General features: G+C 34.4%; 1 protein-coding gene across 2 annotated transcripts; it reads right to left on the minus strand.

Moving 5' to 3' along the window:
* Positions 1-325: 325 nt before the first annotated feature.
* Positions 326-24,228, minus strand: LOC135643258 (SNARE-interacting protein KEULE-like). 2 transcript variants are annotated; one of them, XM_065159997.1, is made up of 22 exons: positions 23,918-24,227; positions 21,428-21,486; positions 17,901-17,982; positions 17,411-17,489; positions 14,282-14,332; positions 14,095-14,191; positions 13,899-13,931; positions 13,594-13,722; positions 10,304-10,498; positions 10,128-10,211; positions 9,939-10,037; positions 9,775-9,851; positions 7,890-7,986; positions 5,405-5,530; positions 5,190-5,285; positions 4,743-4,859; positions 4,576-4,650; positions 2,146-2,348; positions 1,868-1,958; positions 1,694-1,783; positions 761-858; positions 326-683 (listed from the first exon to the last, which is right to left on the minus strand). In XM_065159997.1, exons 1-21 carry the CDS (start codon positions 23,988-23,990, stop codon positions 805-807), a joined length of 2,007 nt encoding a protein of 668 aa, XP_065016069.1. In that variant the 5' UTR covers positions 23,991-24,227; the 3' UTR covers positions 326-683; positions 761-804. The 2 variants fall into 2 exon arrangements, with proteins under 2 accessions (XP_065016069.1, XP_065016070.1); XM_065159998.1 differs by lacking the exon at positions 13,594-13,722 and having other exon boundaries at positions 23,918-24,228.
* Positions 24,229-27,383: the final 3,155 nt, after the last annotated feature.

A 27,383-nucleotide genomic window follows, 5' to 3' on the forward strand; every position in this document is an offset into this window, starting at 1 on the left:
CCAACCGAAGATAGAGGAGGCATTCAATAGCAATATCACTTTGAATGTAATATTCAAGCAGCATATTATTAAAGAAGCAAAGACGATTTCTTGAAAGCAACTTCGATTTCCACTATGATTTGCTAATAGATTCATTAAAAAATCAAAAGACATGATTATACTAAAAATACAATTATCACCACAGACTAAAAGCAAGCCACTTCAAATTTGATGACTGGTGAAACCGTGAAAGTACAATTACATTACTAGAATTAGAAATCTGCCACAGGTAAACACATAATGTTATGCTGCATCGATTATAGCGTGTACTCAGAGAACTTTCAAGTTAACAAACCAAAGAGCCGAATCATTTCTATTAAATCCAGAAATAAAAAGCAGCATACTGGTGATACAGTTTTTAATTCTGGTCCGACAGCTTTTAAACAGTTTGAACTCCGAGTAGAACCAACACACTGGATTTCCACAAGATTTATATGGGAAAAGTTTGATGATAACTAAGGTAACCTCATTCAGAATAATCATGTCTGAAACAGTAAATGTTTATGATACACTTGGAGCATAGCTGGTGCTGACAATACAGTGTACAGTTTGAAGTATAAACAGTGATTAGGTATCATCATCAACATGATGCATGTCGGTAACTTGATCTGCTTCACCAGACCATGAGTCTCAACTGGAGCAGGCTACATGGCGTATGATAATATTTCAGAAGCTGAAATCCAAAATGTGAAATAAATAACAAAAAAACAAAGAGATCAACCTAAAATCAGCCAGTGAGCAGAAGAACCAATATGTGTGAATGGTTTATATTTGAAGATCATCCAGCGAAATTTCTTGAGCTGACATCAGTTTCAATTTCTGCAGTAACAATTTCAGAGAAATATAGTCAGGCATATTATCAGCAGTGAATTCATAGATTCAACAAGCAGGGAATCAGTTGCACGGGCATAAGGCTTAGGAACAAAGATGTAGTTACTGCAAGAAGTCTTAAGTTTTACAGTGCATACAAGGTACCAAGAAAAGAGTCAATGCAATTTCCAAATGTTTTAGTTTATCCTTTGACGGAGGATTAACATAAATAATGAGGTAGAGCATGACCTAAAAGGATTTTACTAAAAACTATAAATAAACGTTTAAATACTCTCAATTTAATATAGTTCAATGGTGACCTATATTAAATTGAGAGGTAGAGCAAGACCTAAGGATGACTTTTTATATAACTCAGTGGTGACTGATTCATGTAGCCAATTTCAAATAATTGGGACATTAATGCCTTGGTGTTATTGTATCGTAAATCCTTTGATCAAGAAAGAGTAAAAGCACTCTTAGAAGTTGGCGACCATTGCCTATACTGCCATGTAATTTGTTACCTTCGGTAGAATGAGAACTGTTGAATTTGAGATACATGGTTCACTAACCTAATTAGGTCTTGCAATGATTTCATAGAAAAGAGTCAATTGCTCCACAAATTCACAAGTGAAGTTGACTAATGGCAGAGTTAGTATCTCTAAGAAAACATGTTACCTCTCTGTACTTGAGCATTATAAATTTTATCATGCAAGAGTATGATTAGGAATAACACGTAGGGAAGGTGAATTCACGTTAGAAGTTCAGATACAAGACCACAATAATATCTTCAGATCATATTACTTTGTTAAATGCAAAACAAAGATTTTCTCGAGTAGAAACTCACCGTGATAAACTGGGGAGGATCATCCAGACTGGATGAGCCAAGGATGATTTCTCTATTCAGCTTTGAAGTAAGTTTGTGAACTACACGTAGCTGAAGTAGCATTTGAAAAGAATAATTTAAAACAAGATCCAACAAGTAAATTCAGGACACACAAAATGGTAAACACTGAGCTACCTCGGATCTTGTGGCCCCACCAATGATGAAGATGAATATCCGCTGGCCCATCTTTCTAAGATCACTTGAAGAATGCCTCAATATGGAATCACTACAGATGAAAAAATTCTGATCAGTTAATAAATAAAACATACATTGCCCTCATACTAACAACTAGATTGATCAAACATCAAATAGCACTAATCAGATCTGCCATTTGGATTCGAAATGTAGCACAGCCTCATTCAGGGCTACAATATGGACAATGGGCTAAGCAATTAAGTCACTTGTCTTCATACCTTGAATAGCCATCATCAGAGTTGCGAGGCCTAGCCCATGTCGCAGTTGGCCTGGATCTGACAGAGTGTGCCTGCGTGGGCTGAGCATGGGTTGTCCGAACAGACGTGTTCTGTGAAGTTCCATGGAAAGTTGGACTTGGGTCATTCATACAAGGGTACTCATCCTTTGGCAAATTACCGCTGCTAAGCTTCTCAAGCAACTCCTAAAATTTAAACAGGAATGAACATCAGAAAAAGATAATGACCAATAAAAGATCAAAGATGAGCAAGTATATCTGAGCCAGACTAAATAAAAAATAGTGTGGGAATGATAATTATCAATTCATTGTAACTTGCACAAGATGATAAGCAAACCATGTCTAATTTGGACTATCAACCAGAGCAATTTTCATCTATAACATGAACCACAGTCTACATTCAATCAATTATCATCCACACATTCACTTTCCATAAACAAATTATAATTGTTCACTCCTGATCATCCTGCCCACCAATTGTCTACAAATGTTCCTATATTCCGCTATCTCATCTAATCCTGTTATCTGAACTATATTCTTTACCTGGACTATCATATTGGTTCAAAACAGTACAAGATCCCTTATTTTACAGTACACTTGAGTTATGATATGTTGGGGTCGCTTCCAGATGTTCTATTGGTCTACCCTATGTTATTTGGCTAATAAAGATGTCTCACATCACTGTCAATAATGTGCTAATCCTCTTCTGGAATCAGTACAAATTCACTTATAAGATCTGAAAAAAGCTTTGAATTGGTTGTTAGCTGCCTAAAGCACTCCCTTTTTTCCAAACTCATGACTGGCTTAAGCACACATAAGCCTTATCATAATAATACATGTGCATTTTAGATCAACATGCAAGAGCTAGATGAATGAGATTATTATGTGAGTATTACTAACCCTCATATAAAATATTTGGTGCACAGCCAAACAGTATGATCTGCAAAAGGGACTTGCATCACCAGTCAGATAAGGCTATTTATATTTTGTAGCTCAATTCATTTTCTGATCAAGAGTGAAGATGAAGAGCAAAATAGATGAAGATGAACAACATAATACGAACATCATGTATGATTCAATCTTCAATTTAAGGCATATATACTTTGCAAGTTCGCTGTCTCTTCACAGTCCAACCAGCTACTCCATTTGATAGTCCTTTAAGATCTTCTTACAAAATTGCAAGCAATAAAGAATTTTATAATAACTGCTATGTACACCTTTCTTTATCTTGCAATCTTGTAAATCAAAAGATCAGTCCCAAAGATGATATTGTCACTCCTGATAGTTTTTCCTTTCAATTTTCAGAAGTACCAGAACATCTTTCTATATTTCTGATTTGAATGCCTTCAATATGAAAAAAGAAAATTACAATAAAGAGAATATTCTATATTAGAAACATATTAGGGGATAACTTGGTAAGTCAATTGAATTTTTTCTGACTTCATAATTTCAACTAATCTATAACATGCGAAGATGTGTCCCATTTCTGTAACAGTTCCCTTGTATGTAGCTTCTACATCACTTTATTCAAAATTTAATAAAAACACTGGGTAAAACCAAGGATCACCGTTTCAGGCACTAGACCCATTTCGATAATCTTGTCGAATAGGTACAATACCGACCACTACCGATGTACCATGTGTTAATACACCAGTACATACTGGCATTTCGAAGAGGAAGAAAAAGGAGAAGTGGAAAAGTGGGTGGAGGAAGAGGAAGGAAGGAGAGATAGTGGAGGAAGAGGAGGAAGAAAGAAGGAAGAGAAAGGAATGAGAGATAGTGGAGAAGAAGAGAAGAGGTGGGAGTATACTTGGAGATACACTAGCGAATGGCAGCAGCGACAATGTCGAGTGGCAGCAACAGCCGTAGCGGTGTCATGAGAAGATGTGGCTGCGGCGAGAAGAAGGCTGGCGTGATGTCGAACGACAACGGTTGCGACAGCAGCATTGCAAGAAGATGGTAGCAACAAGAAGAATGCTCATGAAGCAGCGGCAGCAGCACTGCAAGAAGTGGGCTCGCATTCGCTAGCCCTAGTTGCTAATTTAGGTTTTTCCTTTTTCAATACTGAGTTGGACGAGACCCATCGCTGTTTTATCACTGTTTTAGTTATTTTATTTTTTTCCCTGAGTTGGACCAACCACCCAAAATGGATGGTGATACATGTAGTGATCCACATCAGGACTGGTAAGTCCCACCCATCTTTGTACCATTTCAGGTGATACCACAGTCCTTGGGTAAAACACCTCATGAGTAAGAAAATAAATAAATAACCAGTTTCATTTTCTTTCAGCCAGCAAATCATATAAGGTAGTAGGCAGGGAAAGAAAAGAGAAGAGACAAGAGAAAACAACCAAGATAACCCATAGAAGTACAGAAATATAAACTTAATATGTTCAAGCATGATAAAATTAACCTCTATCAGAGGATAAAAACGTGACAGCTGCCAGGTTTCCTCTGAGTTCCGTTCTTTTCTTACAGCATGCTTCTTCTGACAGAAGATAGATTGAAAGAAGTTATTACCAGAAATCACCTGCATGGATAAATCTATAATCATTAACTTAGGAGCACAGGCGGGGTTACCTTGCTTATATCAAACTTGAGGGAGAAACCACTTCCTGATGCCTTCTTAGTATCAGACCCTCCCAAATAGCGCATATTGTTTACAGCAATCATATCATCAGATGACAATTGTGCAAGCTGGAAAATAAATAAATTGAATATCAACAAATTTAGCTCACCATTATATGCATATAAGAAATAGATCCCATAAACTCTCATCCTTCAATTTATTAGGAAATTAGAAACATAGAATTCCATGATCTCATCAATATCATTTGTTTCTCATATACTGTTGAATGCTTAGATCATAAACATTTTATCTCATAAATAGCTCAGCATTGTAAATATCATCATTATTCTTTAAAGTTATTCTAAATTTTGATATATGGAGTTTGACAAATACTTGACTACAATATGTGATAACATAGGAAAGCAGATTGTATATGCAAAAGATTGAGTATCACTTACTTCCATTAACTTTGATCCTTTTTCACCTTCAAACTTCTCTGGATAGATTGATGCATAGAGCATCATTAAACGCAATTTATTTTCACGACTGACATCCTGCAGATGGCCATTTTTTAGACATCAAATTAGAGAAACTTGCATATATATATATATATATATATATATATATATATATATATACACACACACACACATAATGATTGATAATAATAAACCTGCTTTGTCCTAAAAAAATTTATTAGTTCCTTGGTCCCAGCATCACCAAAGACAAGATCCTGCTCCAGCTGTCCAACTTCTCGAAGCCCCTGTTCTCTTATTACTCTATTAATTTTCCCTGCAATCTGCAAACGTATATAAGATTATGTAAAGGCAATTTTCCATCTGATTATTCTTGTAACTTTACAATATATGGTCCACAGGAATCTCAGTTGTTATTATCCAGAAACATACATCTATTGAAAAACAAGAAATAAGTGTAAATGATACTGAAATAGCATAAATTAAGAAATCCTTGTGGGGTCAGTAATGCCTAAACTGCTGAAGGTTGATGTGGCACCCTATTTTAGAATCCCAACCACAATTTTGACAGCATAGGAAGAGAAAATTCTTTGGAGTGAATTTACAATGCTGTATCAGCCTGGGCAGAGAGAAAGTCTCAGCTTACAGTTCTCCCATCATCATTTGAAATTTTTGAACTTGATCAAGTTGATTAATAAACTCTTAAAGAGTAGTTTCATCATGGTTCTGGACCTTCTGGTGACACCACAGTTCAAGGATTCTATCAGATCAGTTCATGCCAATTGATATTTACCAGTCCGACTGCAGGCCAACACATGGATACATCAATCTCATCCAGTCTAATTCCATACCATTGGTAAGCCAGTAGATTTACCTTACTGGGTATACTACTCATTATTCTCATCTTACCAAATTGCACCAAAAAGTGAGCTGACAGCCTATTGCCCGTACTCTTACCATCAAATTGCAATGGGATGGATTTCTTGTGAGAGAGTGTGATTTCTTCAAGTCAAGGTAAATTCAAATCTCATCATCATATTTATTACTTAGTTTTTTTACTGGTCGATATACCACTTTATTCATTGGTACTATAATGGTCCTATGGGTTCCAAAAATGATGATAAACCAATATAAAAAGGGCATATCCAGTGCATGAAGCTCCTGCCAATATGAGGTCTAAGGTGGGTCTTGTCCAAGTCACTTCTCTTTTTCTTTGCAAGTACTGGGTCAGAAATATCCTCATTCATAGGTCCGAAATCTACATCTATGAATTGAAAGATCCGAATGATCAACTCTACAATCAATTGTTAAAATCAATAGGTGTTCAAATCGTTAAATTAAAACCCTTCTTATTGGAGCCATCCCTATAAATATAAAGAGATTGTTTCCTTGACTCAAACCCTGGCCTCTCAAATAGCAAAGAAGCAATATCCCAACACAGTATATAAACCATAATATACAGGTAATAACCAAGTATATAAATGTTAATTGCACCATGCTAGTAAGGCATATGCATAGAGCTCAATGCCATGCCAAAAGTATCCCAAGACCCACTTTAACAGTCAAAGCGTTTAAGATTTGTACAAATCCTTGTAGACCCTGCTGGCATGCCTTCTATGGACAAACTAGAAAGTTCTTCTGTATTGCACCACTAGTCAAATATGTTACTTAATACACTGAATGGACAATTTGCAACAAAAAGATCTAGTTGGAAATGAAAGATATTATTACCATAGTTGTCTTATAGATTTGGTGCATTTAGCAATTACATATTTCTTTTGCTGTAGGCTTTGCAACCTAGTGTCAGGAAATCAAGGTTCTTAGGCGATGTTATCACTACCGCCAGGCATGACTTGAGATCTGCCAAAACTTTTGATCGGAAAGGAAAGACAATGGGCACTTGAGTTTGGTCGAAGATATCTTTAGTAGAAAGAACATGCATGAAGCAGTCACACAGCTAACCATGTCAAATGAAAAAAAAAAAAAAATTTAAATGTTAGCAGTTCTATAGATTAATGGATCTCTGCCATGAAACTGTCCTAACCAGCATGCATATGATTCGATAAACTTTAAGCCTTTATCGGAAATGTAACAAATTTGCGAATGTGGTAGAACAAAATATGTTAGAAATTAGCAATATGCTCCAAATAACAGCACTATTAATTGTGTCACAACTAAAGCTAAATTTCAGCCAAATGACCAGAGAAGAGGGATTAGATATGTACACAAAAATTAGGACAAAATTTGCTAAAAGGATAATTTTGTGTCTCATAAAGTGCTGAAGGACGAGAATATGAAACTCAACAACAGAAGTTACACTAACTTGAATGAAAAAGTGAAAAGCCAGTTCACTATCTACATCAATTCAGCTACCCCTATGAGAGACAGAAAGGCTACACTTATCACAGGATTTGAGATGCTCGATCTTTTGTTCAAAGAGCAAAGACCACAGTGAAATATAATGAGGATAAAAATAGGAAATATCTCTGAAACTAAACATACAGAAAAGTAGACAAGCAAAACCACTGAAATATGATTATTATCCAGTGTATTTCTCACTGGCACTGTTTCCTATTTAATCAGAAATAGTAAATTACATATCAAACATTGTTCGAAAAAGTAAAATCATATTTGTTAGCTGGAAAGACAAATCACTTGGAGGTCTTAGGAGATAAGATTAACCTCTACATGGAGGGAAAGCTTGTCAATTTGCTCACTATACTGTGGCAAAGCTTGAACCATCTTTTGCAAATCTCTAGTGGACAGCTCACCACCATCTCTAATTACAAATGAGAAGAAAAAACAGGATCAGATATGGTGTCCCCATAATGACACTGAGATCCTATAAATTGCCAGGAAACAGTTTCACAATGTCACAGGTAAGATCAACATACAAATAGCATAGATCTAATCACAGTATCAAAGATTTCAGTAAAAAATTAGCTACCCTCTTAGAAATGAAGGCAATCACTAGACTTACAAATATCGTAATAAGTCTATGGAGCAAAATCAATATATCGCATAACATGCCATTTTAGTTTGAATCACAAGGTGGCATGGTATGGCAAATAAAGAAATTTACATTCCATAAATAAACACAAATCGATCATGTCTTCTTTCCTTATTCAGAGAAGGTATATATTCATACTTATTCTTGGCAAACAATCTTTCTGGGTAAAATATTTGATTGATAGGCTCTCTTCCTTGTTTATTCATTAACAGCAAAGGAAGTTCAACAAAATGTTCAATAAAATTCAAAAGACACCCTATACTAACAAAATTTATTCAAGAGAAAAATAAATCAAAATTATCTCACATTACACGTGATTTTAAGCAGAAGAATTCAGCTTCCTTGTTCTTGAGCAGAAGAACAACTAATCATATTTTTCGACTAAAATTATATTTAAGCAGAATAATTCACCTTCCTTCCTCTTGATCCCTATGTTGAATGCTTCATTCCCTTAGAAAATTATTTCATACTTCCAGCATAAAACCAATTATCAAGGCCATCAAATTTAAGTGTTCAACAGCCAATTTCCGCTGTATCACAAATTAACAATGAATGAACATTGCATTAAACTACAATTTTTAAGTTTCACTAGTAGGAGCATATAGGCAACATGCCAACGCAAAGCAGCGATGTGCCAGCTTCACAACAATAGGCTTATACCAACAAATAGAATTGTTGTGCCAGAAACAGATGCTTCATGCTAAGGGAGCACAATGACAATAGCTCATCAGCACCAAACATGGTGAAAAAGACATTGTCAATGCATGATACAGATTTAGTACATAGTGCCGTAAACCAAGATTAAAATCTATTGATCCAACTATCTGGGCATTCGTTGTATACAATAGTCTGAGTTACTCACTGCATCTAAGTTAACACTTAATAGTTAATAGTTAATAGTTAATACAACTATGAACATGCTTGAATTGACAATCTTAACTTCATAGCTTTCATAAACAATACAAAAGCATTCATGGGTTCAAGATTCAGGAAGTTTAGGTTAGTTATGAGTCTATGACTATATGATACCATGTCAATATGATACTAACAATATATGCCATGTCTAGACCGTGCCAACACACCGATCTGGATATAGTTGGCTTGCACCAGTCTATATAAATCCGATGGCATAACATGTATCCTAGCAGGAACCAAGGAAAAATAGTATTGACACGAGACATGCCAACAAAAATTAAATCCTTGACTAACTCAAACATCTATGCAGATATAGGTAGACTTTAAACTTCATATATGATGGCATTATTCATAATAAAACTTTAGTTGAATTGCAAAACTAATCTAACTAGACAAATAAAATAACTACTTATCAAAATATGTATGCTGGTAATGCCCTATAACGTAATATTATAAACAAATCATGGTAGTCCATTTTGCACATACCTAATATGTTCATCATTTGATAAGTTGGCTTAGCAGTTAGCTTTTGTAGAAATCAACAAGCTAAACAGGTCTTAGCCTTGAAATATCTGCTTATTTCCAAGAAGCTAGCATATTTATAATTATAGTAGCTGAAGGTTCAAGAGATAAAGTGTTTACCTTGAGCTATGGTGAATTTGAGCAGCTTTATTCTTTGTTATGAAATTTGTCATCTTCTCATGCAATCTCTCACTAGCCTGCCAGAGAATTAAATTGAGTAGCAATTTTATGTACTCTCATCCAACAAATATTTATAGAATAGATTTAAATCATCAAAAACTAACATCCGCTATATGTGCATCACGAAGTTCAAGCCAAATTGGATCATGATCTTCCAAAAGGACCTCTTTCTTTTCAGTTGTTGATCCTGTTTTGCTAGGAACCTTCACATTAATAGAAAAAGTTTCAATAACAGCCCACAAAACAGAACTGATAGCCACTACATCTGCATAGTTCTACATTGACAGACTTACCTCGTGTGTGTATTTGTTACCATCCATGTTTAGTAAATCATGACACATGGCATCATAGGTCCATTCATGTATGATGGGAGCAATCTATTTATTCAGTAACATATATGTGTTGGTTAAATCATAGTCCATACCATTTAAAGCTAGAAAGCATATTAGAGATTGTGAAAAGCTAGTACCTGATCTATGGAACGATCAACAATAAGTAACTCGCATGTCTCCCTTTGGGGAAAATCAGGAATCGTAGCCTTATACTTGGCAAGATAATTCCAAACTGCAGCAGCAAGTTTAGTTGGGACTAGATCACGAAGTGTCGTCAACATGGAAACATCTAAAGATGACTTAGCAGCACGGTAGCGCACATTAGGAAATTCCTGGGAAGTATGTAGTATCATAAGTGAGATGAAACCTCTCTGTCTGTATTTACAAATATAAGAATATCGACATCTATAAATGTGTGAAATATTATGCATACAAGATATATATAGATTTGCAACAGGAAAAGGAGAAACCAAGTAGTTCAATAAAGAAACATAACCTAGTTACAAAGGGTCAAAGGCAATAAAGAAATTTATTATCCCTAACCCAAAAAATTATCAAAGACCATATTACACCAAATATCCACATTAAAAAAATATGCCCATAACACTAATTACTTCAGGTTGTAAAGCAATTTCGTACATGATGAATTCAAAACAATTGTCTGAAGGACCTATGGGTGAGATCCAACCTGTTTCCTTTCAGGTTAAATGGATTAAACCGGCTACAGGTTATGTAAAGTTAATTACAGATGGAGCTTATGATGCATCTACGGGTAATGGTGAGATTGGTTTTCTATTACGGAATATTAATTGACAGTGTACTGTTGCAGGGTGGAAAACTACCATGGAGATGGAAGCTGAGTATAATGAGGTGCCGGCAATTAAAAATGGACTGCAGATGGCTTTACAAGAAAGAATCACCTATCTGGCGGTGGAATCAGATAATCTACGTCTCATAAAGATACTAAAGAAAGAGGCTACTACCCCTTGGCCTATTAGAAATTGCATCAATAATATATTGCCTCTTATGTCGAAGTTTCAACTAATCGTATTGTCTCATACACCCAGGGATGGTAATAAGGTTGCTCATTCCCTTGCAATGCATGCTAAACTTATGAGAGAAAATAGAGTGTGGAAGTCTCGATGGCCCCCATTCCTATCCTGTATACTAAGCTCTGACGAGCTTGTTGATAATGTTACCTTCTTTAATAGTTTAAAAAAATCAGTTTTCTTTGGGAAAAAAAAACACGAATTACTTCAGGTTCTAAAACTGGCAGAAAACAAGTTCTAGTTTGCGTATAATTTAATGAACATCAATCAACTACATTCAGAATTTGGGATAGCATTGATTCAATGTCTCCAAAAGAACCAGTTCAAATGTCTCTATTCCATTCAAATTTTGGGAACTCATAATTTAAAGGCCAAAGAGATTGTTCCCAAATTTTACATACAAGGACAGGCATACATACACCAACAGACTAGGACCAATACCATGTGCCAAATGAAGGACAAACAGAACATAACAGGCGACTAAAAAAATCTAAAATTAGTTTCTGTACTATATTTCTACAATGTCGAAGAAAGCAAGAGAAGATTTAGGTCGACCCAAAAGGAATTGTTAATAACTTAGTAGATTTGGTAACGACAATTACAGACAGACCAATAATAAACCCATGAACAACTCCTGTAGACAAGCTTTGTTTATAATGGACGTCGGGGTTTAAGCTTGATTCTATTTATAAGGCTAATTAGAGTTCAGACTAAGTCCAATAAGAGAACATTAGTTTTTTATATCTATTTTTTCTGTATTTCAAAATAATATTATCATATATTTTGATCCTATATATGTTCAGTTTTTCTTAGTGCAATTCGACCTACTTGGATGTTATTTGATTAGGGTTATACAGAGTAATACTGTATTTTTTTCTGAATAAAGTGAAGTTTTGCTTCAGTTTTCACAGAATTATATCACATATTAGAAATTTAACATAATAAGACCATTGTATAAGACAATTAAAAGAAAAGTTTATAAGACAATTGTAAGGTCATTTTGTTGTAAAACATTGAGAACCAAAATGTAACTGAGCTGAGAAACTTGTACAAGTAAATGTAGCTGAGATGATAAAGTCGAGGTAAATATGAGAAGTTGCAGGAGAAGACAAGACAACACAACTGTTTTTATTTATAAACAACCAAAGGTAGCCCCAGAAGAGAATAAAATGAAGCAAGATTGTTGAAGATAGTGGACATATACACAGTAGACATATAGATGTTCTAGCTAGATGAGGAAAATCAAATAGGATTAGTGGACCCAGGGGCAGAGCAAAATCCAATAAAATTTTCTAGAGAAAATATAGTGAGATCTACCTTCTATTAATTTAAATGAATATTTCCTGACACCAAGCTTAATAACAAAAGAAAGCCCATGTAGCCAAGCACAAAAATATTGAGGTATTGTGGCATGTAGCTGTTGTTGCAACATAATAGGGTATTAGTAGTCCTGTTTAAAGTTGGTCAAAATTCAATTAAAGAAAGACAACAGTTTTTTCAATATTTGATAGCTGAACAGTGATCACTGCAGTAATACTACGCTACTTTCAGCCCTTTAACTTCTAAGAGTCCCACTTGACTGCCATTGGTAATACTACATGACTTTAAGACCTTTAATCTGTAAGAGTCTTATCTGCTTGACACGAATCCAGGAGGAAAAGAAATGGGACAGGTATCACCTAAATAGTATAGTTCATCGGATCTTCACCATTTGTGTTTTATATTAATTTAAGTTGTATGACTAAATGATATCATTCTTGCTGATGTAAACAGCTTTATATCCCACAACAGTTTGGTTTATTTTGTTAGAGAGTAGATAGAAAGAGAGCTGATTATTTATTTTACAAATGGAAACATCATGTTTTCTTAGGCCAGATGCCCATGTTACCTTACTTTTTGTGACTTATCCTGCATCTAACCTGTCTCTGCTATCCAAGGTAATCTACCTGTGATCAGTCTTTACTCCCTAAACTTGTCATTCATTCATTAAATTCTAAGAGACTTGTAAATTATGTTTGCTATGAGGTGCATCAACTCCAAGATTGGTGTTATTATGATGAAAGCCGGACAGACAGTTCTAAGATTCCATCTCAATAATATGTGGGTCACTGCATCAGTTACAGTTTGGAACCAACATGTCACTCAATCATACTTCAAAATACAGGAAAGACAGTTACATTTTAGTCACAAATCAGCAGAAATTCAAGACGAAGCTGCAGAATGTTGTATCAGTGAAGTAGATGTTTCATCACTTTATTTACCACAAACATCTGTTAATTAACAATTGAAGTTGAACAAACTTTTCATATTTTCCTAGCAGCTATAAACAACATTTCACTAAATATTAATCAGTGTCATCAAGTCATCAATAACCATACCCTCAAGGATGCAAGTACTGTAGCAACACGAATGGCCATTGTATTCAAACAGGCATTGTACTTGTGAGAACCTTCTGCATTTTCCCCAAATAATTCCTCCAAAGCCCTCTCATGGTCGGTTACAAAACCCTAAATGTCACATCACAAAATATGGCAATTGGGTGTGTACATCCTTAACAATGACATTATCTTAAGAATAAAAAATTCAGTTGATCCATTTCCTAAATTGTTCCAAATAACCAATAATCAGAATGTACTGAGGGAGTAACACATGAAGCAATTAGAACATGAAGTGACAAAAATACCTGGCTATCAATAGCAAAATATTCCAAATTCATCTGCAAATTCCATCACAAGAAAATGAAATTAACTAAAAAGATGTTTCAGGAAGGAACAACAAATTCACCAATCAAATTCATGAAGATGAATAAATTAAAATGTCCAGCAAGTAAGGTGATCTTTATATGTTCAAAAAATAGAGAAACAGGAAATAACTTTGACCTCACTCAGTGCACCTATGCGAGGTAAGACACTAGCATCCTTCTTTATAAGTGTCACTAATTCTTTATTAACAGGTGAACTGAAGAAAACAAATGCCCTAGAACAAAATGGATAAAAATTCACATTAGAACCTTGAGAAATTCAAGTTGAAGTTTGAAAAATACAATTATGTTAGCTTAAAGCATACTTTCTGTACAACGGAGACCTTCCTGACATGTCAGCTAGGAACCTGACCACACTGTATAAATGAATGTAGCATATTAGAAGTATCATATATATGCATATACATATGTATGCACAAGAAACCAAGCATTCAGCATGTAGTAGACCATAGAAGCTATCAGAATATGCAATGTTGTTAAAGTCATGGTTTTGAACAATATAAAATCTTGGAAATTGGAATTTATACAAGTAGAAGTTTAGGATGCTATTTAGATGTTTACATATTTCAAAATGTCAAAATTTCAAACAAAAAATTCAGTAAAAAGACAGCAAACAACCTGAGGTCAGAACATGGATAAGGGGTAAACTCAGAGAACTTCAAGAGGACCTCGCCATTAGCCTTATGGTAAATAAACCAAGCTTCTAATATCTTTTGGTTTTCTGAAGACAATTTTTTCTAATCTTTTAGCATCTATTATGAGGCACAAGGGACAGTAGCGGCAAAGTAACATTTCTTTTTTTTTGTTGTTGAATATCACAAAGGTCTAAAGATAATATGAAATGATTTATTTACTAACCAATGTTCAGCAAATCATGAACATGAGTGCACATACAAATGAAGACAGTTCGCATGTCAAATCAATACCATGTTAAAAATGTAATTTCAGGCATCATCAGTAAATAAATCATGAATGTTATACCCACAAAAATTGAATAATGTTCAACAGGTTAAACCATGGAAACAAGAAGAGATATAACCCATTCACTGTCAAATTTTCTCAGCCATATTACAAAACAACAAATAAAGTTTTTCCTATTGATTTAATATACCATTAACTCCTTATTAAAGGCATTAATAGTGCATGAAGATCCAGCAACTACAGAAATGGATTCCAAGGAGGGTTTGATGTGCATAGCCTTATCCCAGCATGCAGGGAATCTGTTTCCACAATGCAAACTATGATGCTAGGTCAATCAAGCAATCTCATCATTGCCACTATACTAAGACAAGTCCTACACCTTGTTCTAATTGTTTAGCATTTGTAATACATCCTTCACAAATGATTTTGATAAAAAATTAGACTGATTTCCAATTGTGGTCATACGCCTATGAGTTATGGCAGCTCTAAAATAGAAATTTTCCACATAAATGATCAGCTGATCAAGCTACAATACCCTAGTATATACTCTTAAATAAGTAGTTTCAAACTTCGGATATGGTAAAAGCAACATAATTTCAGAAGGGGCATAACAAATTGTATGATTGTTTAAGCCTTTAAAGTATGTTTCAATGCAATGGAAACATTACAGAAAATTGAATCCCTGAGGAAAATATTAAAACTAAATTCTTGGAAAATCTTTTCCCTTATTTCTGTTTAATGAAAATTTTAACAATTTTTTAAAACTGTTATTTCCATTCAAGGTAAGATTGAAGCTTCTTATTTTCCAACTTTACCAGGAAAACAAAAAGAAAACTCTTTAAAACCTCCTTATATTTTTGGAATTTGAACATATAAATCTAGGTAAAGAGTCGGTATTACTACTTGGAACTTTGGAAGCCAACCATTTCAGCTGATATGCACACATATTTACTGAAAAGATGTCCAACTGTTATGCAGAACAAGTGATTGCAGCCCCTGTCCGCCACTGCTTACTGTTTCAGGTGTATTAGATGGTAGCTTGCAAATACAGGTCTTTAGCAGCCACCTCATGACAAATGTTAGGATCATGGATTAAAATACCACCAGCAGAGATAGGTATGATCTAATGTTTACCAGTATAGATAGAGCAGTTTCATCTTGTTTGGTCCGGTAGAGGTTGTGGCATGCAGTATGCATACCAGGCAGTAACTAGCCGGGGCACACAGCCTTATCAGGTGAGATGTACCTGATTCACTTCTGTCATTCTTTTCACAGTGCTTGGTGCATTCAACATCTGATGGAAATCATGTAAATGAGTTTTGAAGCAGTTTTCAGTGCAACCAACCACTAATAATGGAGCTAACTTCAAGAAGGCTGGTTACAAGTTGATGGACAACAGAGGATGTCTTTTCTAAACACCATATGCAGCCCACCATATAGACAGGCATTGATAATAGTGCACTGATAAAAACAGGCGGTGCCAAATGAATAAGCCATTGTCATGTATAATCATCTTTTAATACATGCATTGGTACAAAAATCACATATCCGAAACTTCTACAGTCAAGTGACACTAGATTTGCCACCATATTCTTAGTGTCCATACATCAAAAGAAAACCAGACATAACACAATGGTCATGTTGAGCGACTGGGCTACTTCCCATTATATGACAATAAGTAAAGATATTGCTTTATACAAGACTCAGTGGTGAGAAATAATCCGTGTAGCTGACCCCAAATAGTTAGGATATTATAACTTGTTGTTCTTGTTGTTGTAGCTAAATGATTTAACTTTTCTCATCACCACCTTGAAGCTTTCTTCTTGGTTGATGCCAAGCAATGTAGATAAAAACTTTTTAAGTACAAATTTCTAGTACATAATCTCAAATGTGATTTCCAAACTTGGTAATCAGATATTAGGTGCACCAAAGTTCTGTGAAAAAGTACTTTGGAGATTGGCACTTTTGGAGAATTGATGCTATAATTTCTGTTAATATATCCTAACATTAACTGAAAAGCATGGAAAACATTTTGTGAATGATAATCATACAAGAAACATCTGGGGTGGATAATCTAACATACATCATTTGAAGTGCTCATATTCACAGTTCCTAGCTACAAGCATAGGCTTCTGAGTCAGATAAAGAAAAGGAAGGCTGAAAAGAAGACGATCTTTCAGCAGTAGAAGCAGTTTCAGAAGGCCTCCTCTTGATTTCAAATTGATAGTAATTAATCTACCTCACAAGTGAATGAAAATGAGCAAGCACTTTCTCTCCTATGGGAGGGAGTGACTCTCGTGAAATGGAGAAAGACCTTCTTTTTCACATAAAATCAAGTCGGACGTAAAACACTTAATAAAGACATACATCCGTGCATACAACTCAGTGCATCAATAGTGAAAGAAGATCAATGGTTTAAACAAAATTTAAATACCAAAGCGAGGGAGAGAGCATGAATGTTTCTTTTTGTGTATGAGGAAAACAAAAACAAAAGAAATATAGAATGACATTACTTCTCTTTTGTTGGCTGAATAAAATATATAGCATCCATTGATGGTAAAGGCTGTCGTCGTTTGTATAGGTCTTCAACCACTGAAAGAAAATTTGTAGTAATAAGTTTCATAAATCAGTTGAATACAAGATCCTATAAAGGAGAGGCGATCAATGTCTTTCAAAAAAATTAAAAAAGCACACAGGTACAAATAGTGATGTTTAAGATCAAAAGCTCAGTTGCAGATCATTCCTTGGCAACTACTGCAGCATATGCTTATGTATGCTTTCCAGACTGAGAAAATACCACCATATAAATCCAAGTTTAAAACAAGAGGTGCAAACAGAAACAAGACCCATGAAAAAATGGAAAGATGATATTTTCCCAAATGCCCATTATGTAATGGGAGAAATATAAAAGTTTAAGACATCCATAAAGAAAGACGAACTATCTAGTAAAAGGATAAAGGATAAAGAGCATAATTTATAATTTCAAGGGTAGCTAAAACTTACATGAAACTCCTTGTTCTGTGATATCTGCCATCTTGCAAGAATATGACATTACTTTAACTGTAATTTTATCCATGATGAGTACCTACAAAATATTAACTTCAATCAACCATAGTGTTAAGATTTTGTAATAAATAAATAAATATAGAGGAGAAACAGAGAGGAAAAATATAATATTTTGTTATGCCAAGCCCCCTGTTGACTATGCATGAAGATGAATCTAACTGTCAATGTTTGGTAAGTGAATATCATGGTTGTCCTGACTAAACTCTGATTGATAATCTTAGGAACCATATTCCCGTTCAGTGGAACCACATATTCTCATATTCTGACAACGAAGCTACATGGTACTCTATGCCTAATTCTAGGTAGCATATTGTTCATCAACCTTGCAAGACATATGCCACAAGGGTTATCTCTGGTGGAACTCATAGTAAACTGAAATGTTAGTGGTCTCAGAGAAAGGAATGGATACGAAATAGATTTCTTTAGGATGGGAAATAGAAGAGGAAGTGGATTAAGATTCTTCTGTCACATTTTTCATTTTCAGGCAATCTCATTGGTATTATGAACAATAGTATTTAAAATAACTAGGTGGCAGGACCCACTTGCTAGGGACTATTATTGTGGAAGTGGAGTATCAGACAAAGGAGTGGGGATGAAATAGATTCTTTTAGGACCGAGGAAGATAGAAGAGGAAGAGGATGAAGCTTTTTCTATACAGTGATTTCAATAGGCGCTCGGGCGCTCGCCTAGGCGCTCAGGCGAGGCGAGGCTCGAGCGCCTTGCTTCATGTCCAAGCGCCTCACTTCAAAGAGGCGCCGCCTAGGCGCTCGCCCGAGCCCAGGTGTCGGGCACTTCGGGCGAGCGCCCAGGTTAAACCAAGCGACCAAACCAATGTTTTACATTTGGTTCGGTCTCCGGTGTTTTAGTTGGTTCAATCGAACCAACTAAAACACCGATATCAGCATCCCTCTCGCGACTTCCCCAACCCTAACCCTACTCACGATTCTGCCGCTGACATTTCCTCTCTGTTGCCGCTGTCGTTGCCTCTCTTCGCTGTCGCTGCTCTCCGCTGCCACTATCACTTCTTGTCATTGCTGTCGCTGCTCGTCGCCGCTGCTGCTGCTACTGCTGCTACCACTATCACCGCTCCCGCTCCTACTACCGATACTCGCTGCTACCACTGCTGCTTCTCTCAGTCAGTAGCCTCAGTCTTACTCTTACACTGCGCCCTCGCTACCACTATCGTTGCTCGCTGCTGCCGCTATCGCTGCTCGCCACTATCGTCGCTCCCGCTCTCACTGCCACTACTATTACTCTTACTCCCTCTTCTCACATTGACTCGATAGTATACTATTAACAGTATATTAACAGTATACTGTTAACTGTATACTAGTAACAATATTTTTTTATTTATTAGATTAATAATATTTTATTTTGATTTTAATACTGCTAATTTTTATTTATTTGAAATTATTGTTATTTTTTAAAATTTTGAGATTTTTTGTTAATATGATATTGTGATTCTGTAAGATTTTTTATTTTAATATCATATTTTTATTTAAATAATTATATTTATTAATTATATTATATATTTTTATATTTTAGCGCTTAGTGTTTTTTAAATCACTGTTTCTGTAGCTTTTTCCAGAACAATATCACTTGCATTATAAATAATGTTACTTGGAATAACTAGGCGGCAGAACCCTATTAGAATAACTAGGTGGCAGGACCCACTGTCAGCGACTATTATTATGAAAGTGGTAAACTAACATTGAATTTGTTTATGGTAAATATTGACTACTTCAGGACCTCTCTGCTTGCATGGGTAAGGCCAAGTCTATTTGACTTCCCCATGATCCTGCATTGGTGAAAACCTTAAACAACCTTTATACTTCAAAAAGCATCCTTGTTATAACTTTTTTCTTAAATGAAGCATCCTTAAGATATCTTAATAAAATATGAGTGATCTAACATTTTTACCTTTTACCAAAAGAAACTAGGTTTTATGGGGAAAGATTGAGATCTATAATTGCCGAAATAATAGAGTACTGATTAAAAAGCCACTTTATCCTATGTTGACTCCTAAATCAATTCACTTTTAAAAAAACATGAAACTATCATTTCTCTAATCAGCACAAAATGCAAATAATCAAGCATATATATTAATGATTCAGATAATCCTGAATTACAACTCAATCAAACTCAAATAGGAAAACACTAAAGATGATCTAACCTTAGACCTACAACTCAACCAGTACATTTATACGAATAAACTAATTTGATCCTAATTTGATCATCCACACTTTAATATATGTTATTTGAGAGTCATTGTTTCTCAAATTCGTCTTCAGAATTTAGTGATCAGAGCATATCTCAAACCTTACATAATTTCTATTGTTTTGAAATAGCCTCAACACAAAAACGGACATGGACCTTGTTGTTTGCCTTGCCCATAAATTTGCACTATTCAGCAGTTATGGTAGTTCAAAATTAAAAAGGTCATCCCCATTTAAAAAAAAATTAGAAGAGAAAGACAAGATAAAGTAGAGAAAAGATAGAAGGGGATACAAAAAACACATTTTTGTCTAGGATCAAAAACTTTCTCTGATACGAATTGGGACAGATATGAGGTTATCTAATTGGCAAAGAGGCATCCTTCTCCCACTCTTTTCTCCAAATCTGCATTCTTTTATCAATCTTCTATCTATTTTTTCTCTGTTTTCTAATACTTCCCCCCATTAGCGCTATATTCAATTGGCCACAGCAGTTCTTATTTTGAACAGTATGAAAAAATGCAATTCTAATATTCTAATAGTAACTGGAGAATTAACACTTGAAACCAGAAACGAAGCAACCAAATTAATACTGCATGCTAAATTTGCCATTGGACCAAATTGTTAAACGTTTTGCAACCATTTTAATATTATATAGAATTACTTTTTAATAGATTGATCAATGGCATTTTGTCAAGCATACTTCAATTCTGCCTAATTTGACAAGCTTATCCAATCCTTCGTTTTCACCAAAAGAATCTTTCGATGTCTTTTCTCTCACAATCAAATTAATGGATTGTATTTGACACGATTAATAACTTTAGTTTTAATAAAAACCTAGGTTTAAGTAACAACAAAATTTTCTCCACAAAGGAAAAAGAAAAAAGGCAAAAGAGATGAGATGCCTCTCTAGAATTTTTCATGTAATGAACAGATAAGTCAGAAATGGGGCATTCTGAATTCAATGTGCTTCAGCCCCTCCAAACAAGTATAAAATCAAGATGTCTTAAGTCTTAACAATTCAGCAAACATGCATGCATAATAAGCACAGACATTTGAATACATGGATACACAAGTATATAAAAGATGAATCAAAAGCTGAAGAGTTTGCATCAAATTATTTCAAGGTCCTAATGGTAAAGATAAGCCTCTGATACCCAGAAAATGCATGGACCGTTTTAGCCTCTGTATATGAAGTACAAAACATAAATAAGCAGAAGAAAGAAATGGAAACCCCATGCCAATAAATACCTTCCATGTCGATTTTGAGTCCTTTACTTTGGTTGTCCGTAGCATTTCATACAATAACCCTAATAGAATTGAGTTAAGGAATGATCATAAGAAGCAATAAAGCAATACAAAATGGAAGGCACACATATGAAGTAGGCATTCTATTGTGGCCACATAAACTTTATTAAATGAAAATAACCAAAAAAAGTGACAGTTTTGTTTTATCCATAAAACAGAAAAGAAATAAAGTTGGAGATGAATTTATCACTCATTGGAAATGAAGAATTGTGAAAGTACACAGTCTTCCTAAATCCATGCTGGATCTTATCCAGTGGCCTATCAGCTAAGTGGGCAGAAGAAACACAGGTCCAGTTTTTCTATAAAATAAAGTAGAGAAGCAAATAGTACAACGATCATTATACTATTATAGTATTCAAGGAAAACAGTTTACATGCAACCATACTTATATAGGTTACAATTTTTCCAAATGGTAAGCTATAGAAGTTACGAAAGCATGTCATATTCTAATATCATTGCCCATCAGTTGACGATGAAAAGGCAACCATAAAAGGGAATTATACAAGAGAAACAAACATAATTTTACAACTGATCTAATTCGTGTATAGTAAAAGTAGGGGCAAATCAGCATATAATGAAGAGCTGCAGAAAATCTAGAGAGTTTTATCAAAATTTTGTCAGTGAAAGAAAAGTCTTTTCATCAGATTAGTAGTCGCTAATGGCCTTTCTCCACTTTCTTTGATTCCTTTTTCCTCTTTTCACATTTTTCACTGTATCATCTCGACTTTACCTCTCTTTCTCTTTCTTTTTACATTTAAAACAGTGGATTTATACTAGTACGAATATGATACTAGTACACCTACCTATATTACCCAGTACCATTAAATCAATTAAAATATATATAATAAATTGTATATACAGAAATATCAAGTTATACTTTTTGGAATTGGTACTTGGTCGAAGCGGCGTATATGGACTATATATACCAATCAGACTAGTATATAAAATCTTTGTCCTAAATAACAGACCCAGATCCTATTGCTATTTAACTAAAGCACAAGTTTATAATCCTATTTGTCACATGCACAACCTTTGGTAGGTCAATCTCAGTTTTACCAATCGTGTCCACTCAATCTTGTTACTTATATGCCCTCGTGATGATTGGTATAGGTTCAACTGAAGAAAGACAAGAAAATGGAGGAGAAGAAAGAGAAGGTGAGGGAGGAACATGAGGAGGATGGAAGACGAAATGGTGGAGGAAGAGGAAAGGGAAATAGGCAACAGTGTCATAGCTGGAAGAAGGAAGCCCAGCGATGCAGCAGGAAAGAGGAGGAAGCAGTGGCTGTGCATAGAAGTTAGACAAGGGAAAAAGAGAGAGAAACAAACAGAAAGAAAAAGACAACTGTGTAAAAACTGTCATTATTTAAAAAAAATATACACTAGCCGGTCTATTTTCATGCTCAACAAGCCCGACACAATGAACATGTCAAACAGAAGAATCCATACCTAATAGAAGCAGGGAAAATCACGTGGTCGATGTCCCCATTGGCAGTCAAATTGACAGATACCAGCCCATACCAACCAGTATAAGCAATATTTTAAACCATAGAATCGACCTTATCTAACACTATGCTATAAGAATCATAAGTATAGTGAACTATGAATCAGATGCAAGTAAGGACAACACTAGCATGTTTGTACTCATTATTGTCTAGGTGATAACACCTTAGTCATCCCGATGCTCTTTTATCCCTAAGATTGTTTAGCCTCAAGCAACTGCTCAAGAACAATGTTTGAGGCAATGATATAAGTCGGACGTCTAGTCAATGCATCCCCTATAAAGATTGCCCAATAGCACTGATTATTAAAACTTAAAAGTGCACTTCCTTTTCTCTTGTAGATCTACTTGGCACTTTTTGCAACGTTCCATTCAAGTGAAGAGCTACCGATAGCAATACAAGCAAGTGACAGTTTTCGGGTAATTGTACAGTATCCAAACAAAAAGCCAATTTGGAGGAAGGGATTCACCAAATCCCGTGTTTTCTCTCACATTATTGAGTCTACTACCAGCCAGATTGTCCCAGAAACTACACCCATCAGAAGTTCACAAACTCATCACCAATGTTTTGCTAGCTAATTTTCCTAGGGAGATCAGAAGAATCTCAAATTGGTATAATTATCTTATCGTCACAAGAAAACAGGCGTTAATTTCTCTGTAATGAACATCACCAAATCTTTGCCAGAAGAAGGTGCATAAATTTATCTTCCACTGCAAGACCGGCCACACATTCTGACCAACTTGACGAAGGTCATCAGTTTCTATGCGAGATCCTAGCTTTCCACCGTTTAATCCGTTCTACTACTGGAGGCGATCTACGCCTTTGTTTCCATAAAATCGAAACATTTGAAATCAATTTCCCGGAGTCACAAATAAGGAGAAAAGAGGCCAAATACAACAAACGGTAAAGAAGGGGGCAAAGACGAAGATCGTACGGTCTCGGCTGATCTGGCGGAAGGTCTTCTGATCTCCGCCGTGGGAGGACGAGTCGGAATCGGACATCGACATGGTATTCTCGCCGATCTCTTCCTAGATCTGGGATCTATCGGCCGCCAACGAACTCGAGGGGTAGGCGGCTAGGGGAGGACGTCACGCGGCAGCCGAGGGCAGTGGGGTTGACCGGCGGCCGAGGAGTCCGAGCCGCTATCCCCCGGGGATTCGGAAACTTATAGAAAGGAAGGGGGCGGACGGGCGAATGCCGCAGAGGTCGAGACGACGTCGCCGCCGTCAAACAGGTAGGAAAACTAATAATTATTATAAATGCCAATTTCTTGTAATTTACGATGGCTTTCTATTATAACCCCTTTCATTTAATTTATTTCCAATTTAATTCCTGCCCTATTATAAACCATTATCATTTAATTTTACATACAGTCCTTACTAAAATGAAATGTCATCTGAATGTGAATTTTCAAGAAAATTCTTTTTTTATGTCTCGAAAAGATGATCGTAAATCAAAATCCATCTTCACCGCTTATTATATCACCTTAAAATTAACCCTCTTTTCAATCAAACCATTCAAGTAAGTACCTATTGTCGACATAAACCTTTGTTACAATCAACTTCGACGAGGGAACCTCCCAAATGAAGTAAAGGGTTTTTTTTTTTCTTTTTTCTTTTTTTTTTTCAAAGCAAGAAAAACTTTATTGAAAATATTAAAATGATAATCGAACCCCAAAGAAAAATAAAAAAATATTATCCATCCAAATTAATTAAATTATTAGCACTAGCACTAATGTTTATATTGATGTGAGTCCATCCTATAACAGTAATATTCTTGATCTAATAAAAAAGGAAGTGTAGTTGTCATCAAATGGAATTAGGACTAAGGAATATGATGATGATGATTATGCTCTTGGAGTTGATGAAAATTCTAAAAAATATTATTATTGATAGAAGATTACGATAGAGATAAATATAAAATAATATTTTTATATTTCTTACATCGTTAATCAATATATGATTTGAGGATAAATCATATATTTACATAATTAATTTGATTATGTAATTTATGTATGTGATTAAAGAAAATTATTTTCTCAAAACTTATATAAATATGAGCCAAATTTGATGGACTTTTAACTATACATCTATAACTCTTAAACTCTCTATCATATTCCTTTTCAATAACAAATTAAGTATTAGAAGAAGATAATGACTTTGTAATATTGGATTTTTCTTTCATTTTTTTACTTGTCGCTTTTGTGTTTGACAAAGTAAGACTATGATAACATGTGTTGTTTGATATCGGTATCATGATTTAAATCTCTCTTGTTGGAAGATTATAAGTTTGATGTGTCAATCACAGCTTTTCCTTTGAATAATTGATTATTTTTATCCCTTTTGAAATCTTTCGGATCTAAAATGTTTTTTATAAATTCTAACCTTATTGAGATCACATAGATTTATAATAATATGACTATTATATTAAACTATAAAAGATAAATACAACCGATTATGAACATTACTGATCAACCAAAGAATAAATTAAACTTCGATTAATTATTGACTTCTCAAACTGTTGACTTGACTTGGAAATGAGAGTGTAAGAATAGGTAGCTCTATATATTAATCACATTAAAATATATTATAATTATTCATAAAATGGTTTTCTAATTTAATTTATTATTAATCATAAACTTTAGGATAATTTTTCCTACACCCTTTTTTTTTCAAAAGTATCTTTAAATCCAAAAAAATACTAAAATGATCGCTCTCGTACCTCCTCTTGTTTATGTCATCACCATTTCCCATTGCTATTCTCTTCTCCATCATCTATTCTTTTTCATAACCTCCATCCCCTTTCCCGTTTTACTCTCCTTCACTTTCTATTTCTATCGTCTCGTTCTCCGTTCCTCTTTATTTTCTTTCATGGAAGCAAAAGATATCAATAGGTATAAAGACGATGGATGACATGATGAAGTGAGAGAAAGAGGGGTAATTTTAAAAAATTAAATTTTAAAGATTATTATTTGAGAAAAATCAAAGGGAGGACATGGTTCGACAAAAACTTAAAATAAGAATATTTTTGTAAAAAATTATCCCTAAAATTAACCCTATTTTCAATCATACCATTTAAGTACCTATTGTTGATACATACAATCAACTTCAAGGGAACCTCCCAAATGAAGTAAAGGGCTTTTATTTTTTTCTTTAAAGCAAGAAAAAATTTATTGAAAAGGTTAAAATGATCCTCGAACCCCAAAGGAAAAATAAAATTATCCATCCAAATAAATTAAATTATTGGCATTAGTACCGATGTTCTATTGATATGCATCCATTGTTGATAGTAATATTCTTGATCTAATAAAAAATATCATGCTAAAGGAAGTAAAGTTGTCACCAAATGAAATTAGGACTAAGGAATATGATGATGATAATGAGGGAGTCGATAAAAAATTTTAAAAAATATTATTATTGATAGAAGATTACAATAGAGGTAAATATAAAATTATATTTTTATATTTCTTACATACTTAATCAATATATGATTTCAGGATAAATCATATACTTAAATAATTAATTTGATTATGTAATTTTAGTATATAATTAAAAAAAATTTCACAAAACTTATATAAATATGACCCAAATTTTGAAGGACTTTTAACTACACATCTAAAACCCTTAAACTCTCTATCATACTCCATTTCAATTAAAGTATTAGAAGCGGACAATGACTTTGTAATATTGAAAATTTTCTTTTGTTTTTTTGCTTGTCTCTTTCGTGTTTGACAAAGTAAAACAATGTTAACATGTTTTGTTTAAAGTAGGTATCATGATTTAAATCTCTCTTGTTAGAAGGTCATAAGTTTAATGTGCCAATCACAACTTTTCCTTTGAATAATTGGTTATTTTTATCCCTTTTGATATCTTCATATTTTGGGATCTAATTTTTTTTTTAATCAGTTCTAACCTTATTGAGGTCACATAGATTTATAATAACATGATTATTATATTAAACTATAAAAGATAATACAACTGATTGTGAACATTAGTGAACAAAGGAAACTTCCATTAATTTTTCTAGATATCGATGGACTTCTCAAACCGTTGACTTGACTTGGAAATGAGAGAGTAAGAATAGGTCACTTTAGATATTAATCACATTAAATTATATTATAATTATTCATAAAATTATTTTTAATTTAATTTATTATTAATCATAAACTTTAGGATAATTTTTCTTATATCCCTCTTAAATTTTTTTTCCAGAAGTATCTTTAAATCTAAAAAATTCTTGAATGATCACTTCTTTATTCTTGTACACCCTCTTATTGCTGTCATCACCCCTTTCCATTACTCTTCTCTTCTCCCATCATCTATTTTTTTCCATCACCTCCTTCTCCTCCTCATGGTTTCCCTTTTCACTATGCTCCACTCTCTTTTTCTATGTCTCCATCT

Source organism: Musa acuminata, chromosome BXJ3-7 (genome assembly GCF_036884655.1).
Source record: "Musa acuminata AAA Group cultivar baxijiao chromosome BXJ3-7, Cavendish_Baxijiao_AAA, whole genome shotgun sequence".
In the NCBI taxonomy this organism is placed as follows: Eukaryota; Viridiplantae; Streptophyta; class Magnoliopsida; order Zingiberales; family Musaceae; genus Musa; species Musa acuminata.

Excerpts from the sequence above, each read along its gene's own strand:
- LOC135643258 (XM_065159997.1), bottom strand. The coding sequence starts at position 23,990 with ATGTCGATGTCCGATTCCGACTCGTCCTCCCACGGCGGAGATCAGAAG. Across the intron at positions 14,192-14,281 it reads AGGTCTCCGTTGTACAGAAA|GGCATTTGTTTTCTTCAGTT; the intron begins GTATGCTTTAAG and ends ATTTTGTTCTAG. Across the intron at positions 7,987-9,774 it reads CAAATTCACCATAGCTCAAG|AGATGGTGGTGAGCTGTCCA; the intron begins GTAAACACTTTA and ends ATTTGTAATTAG.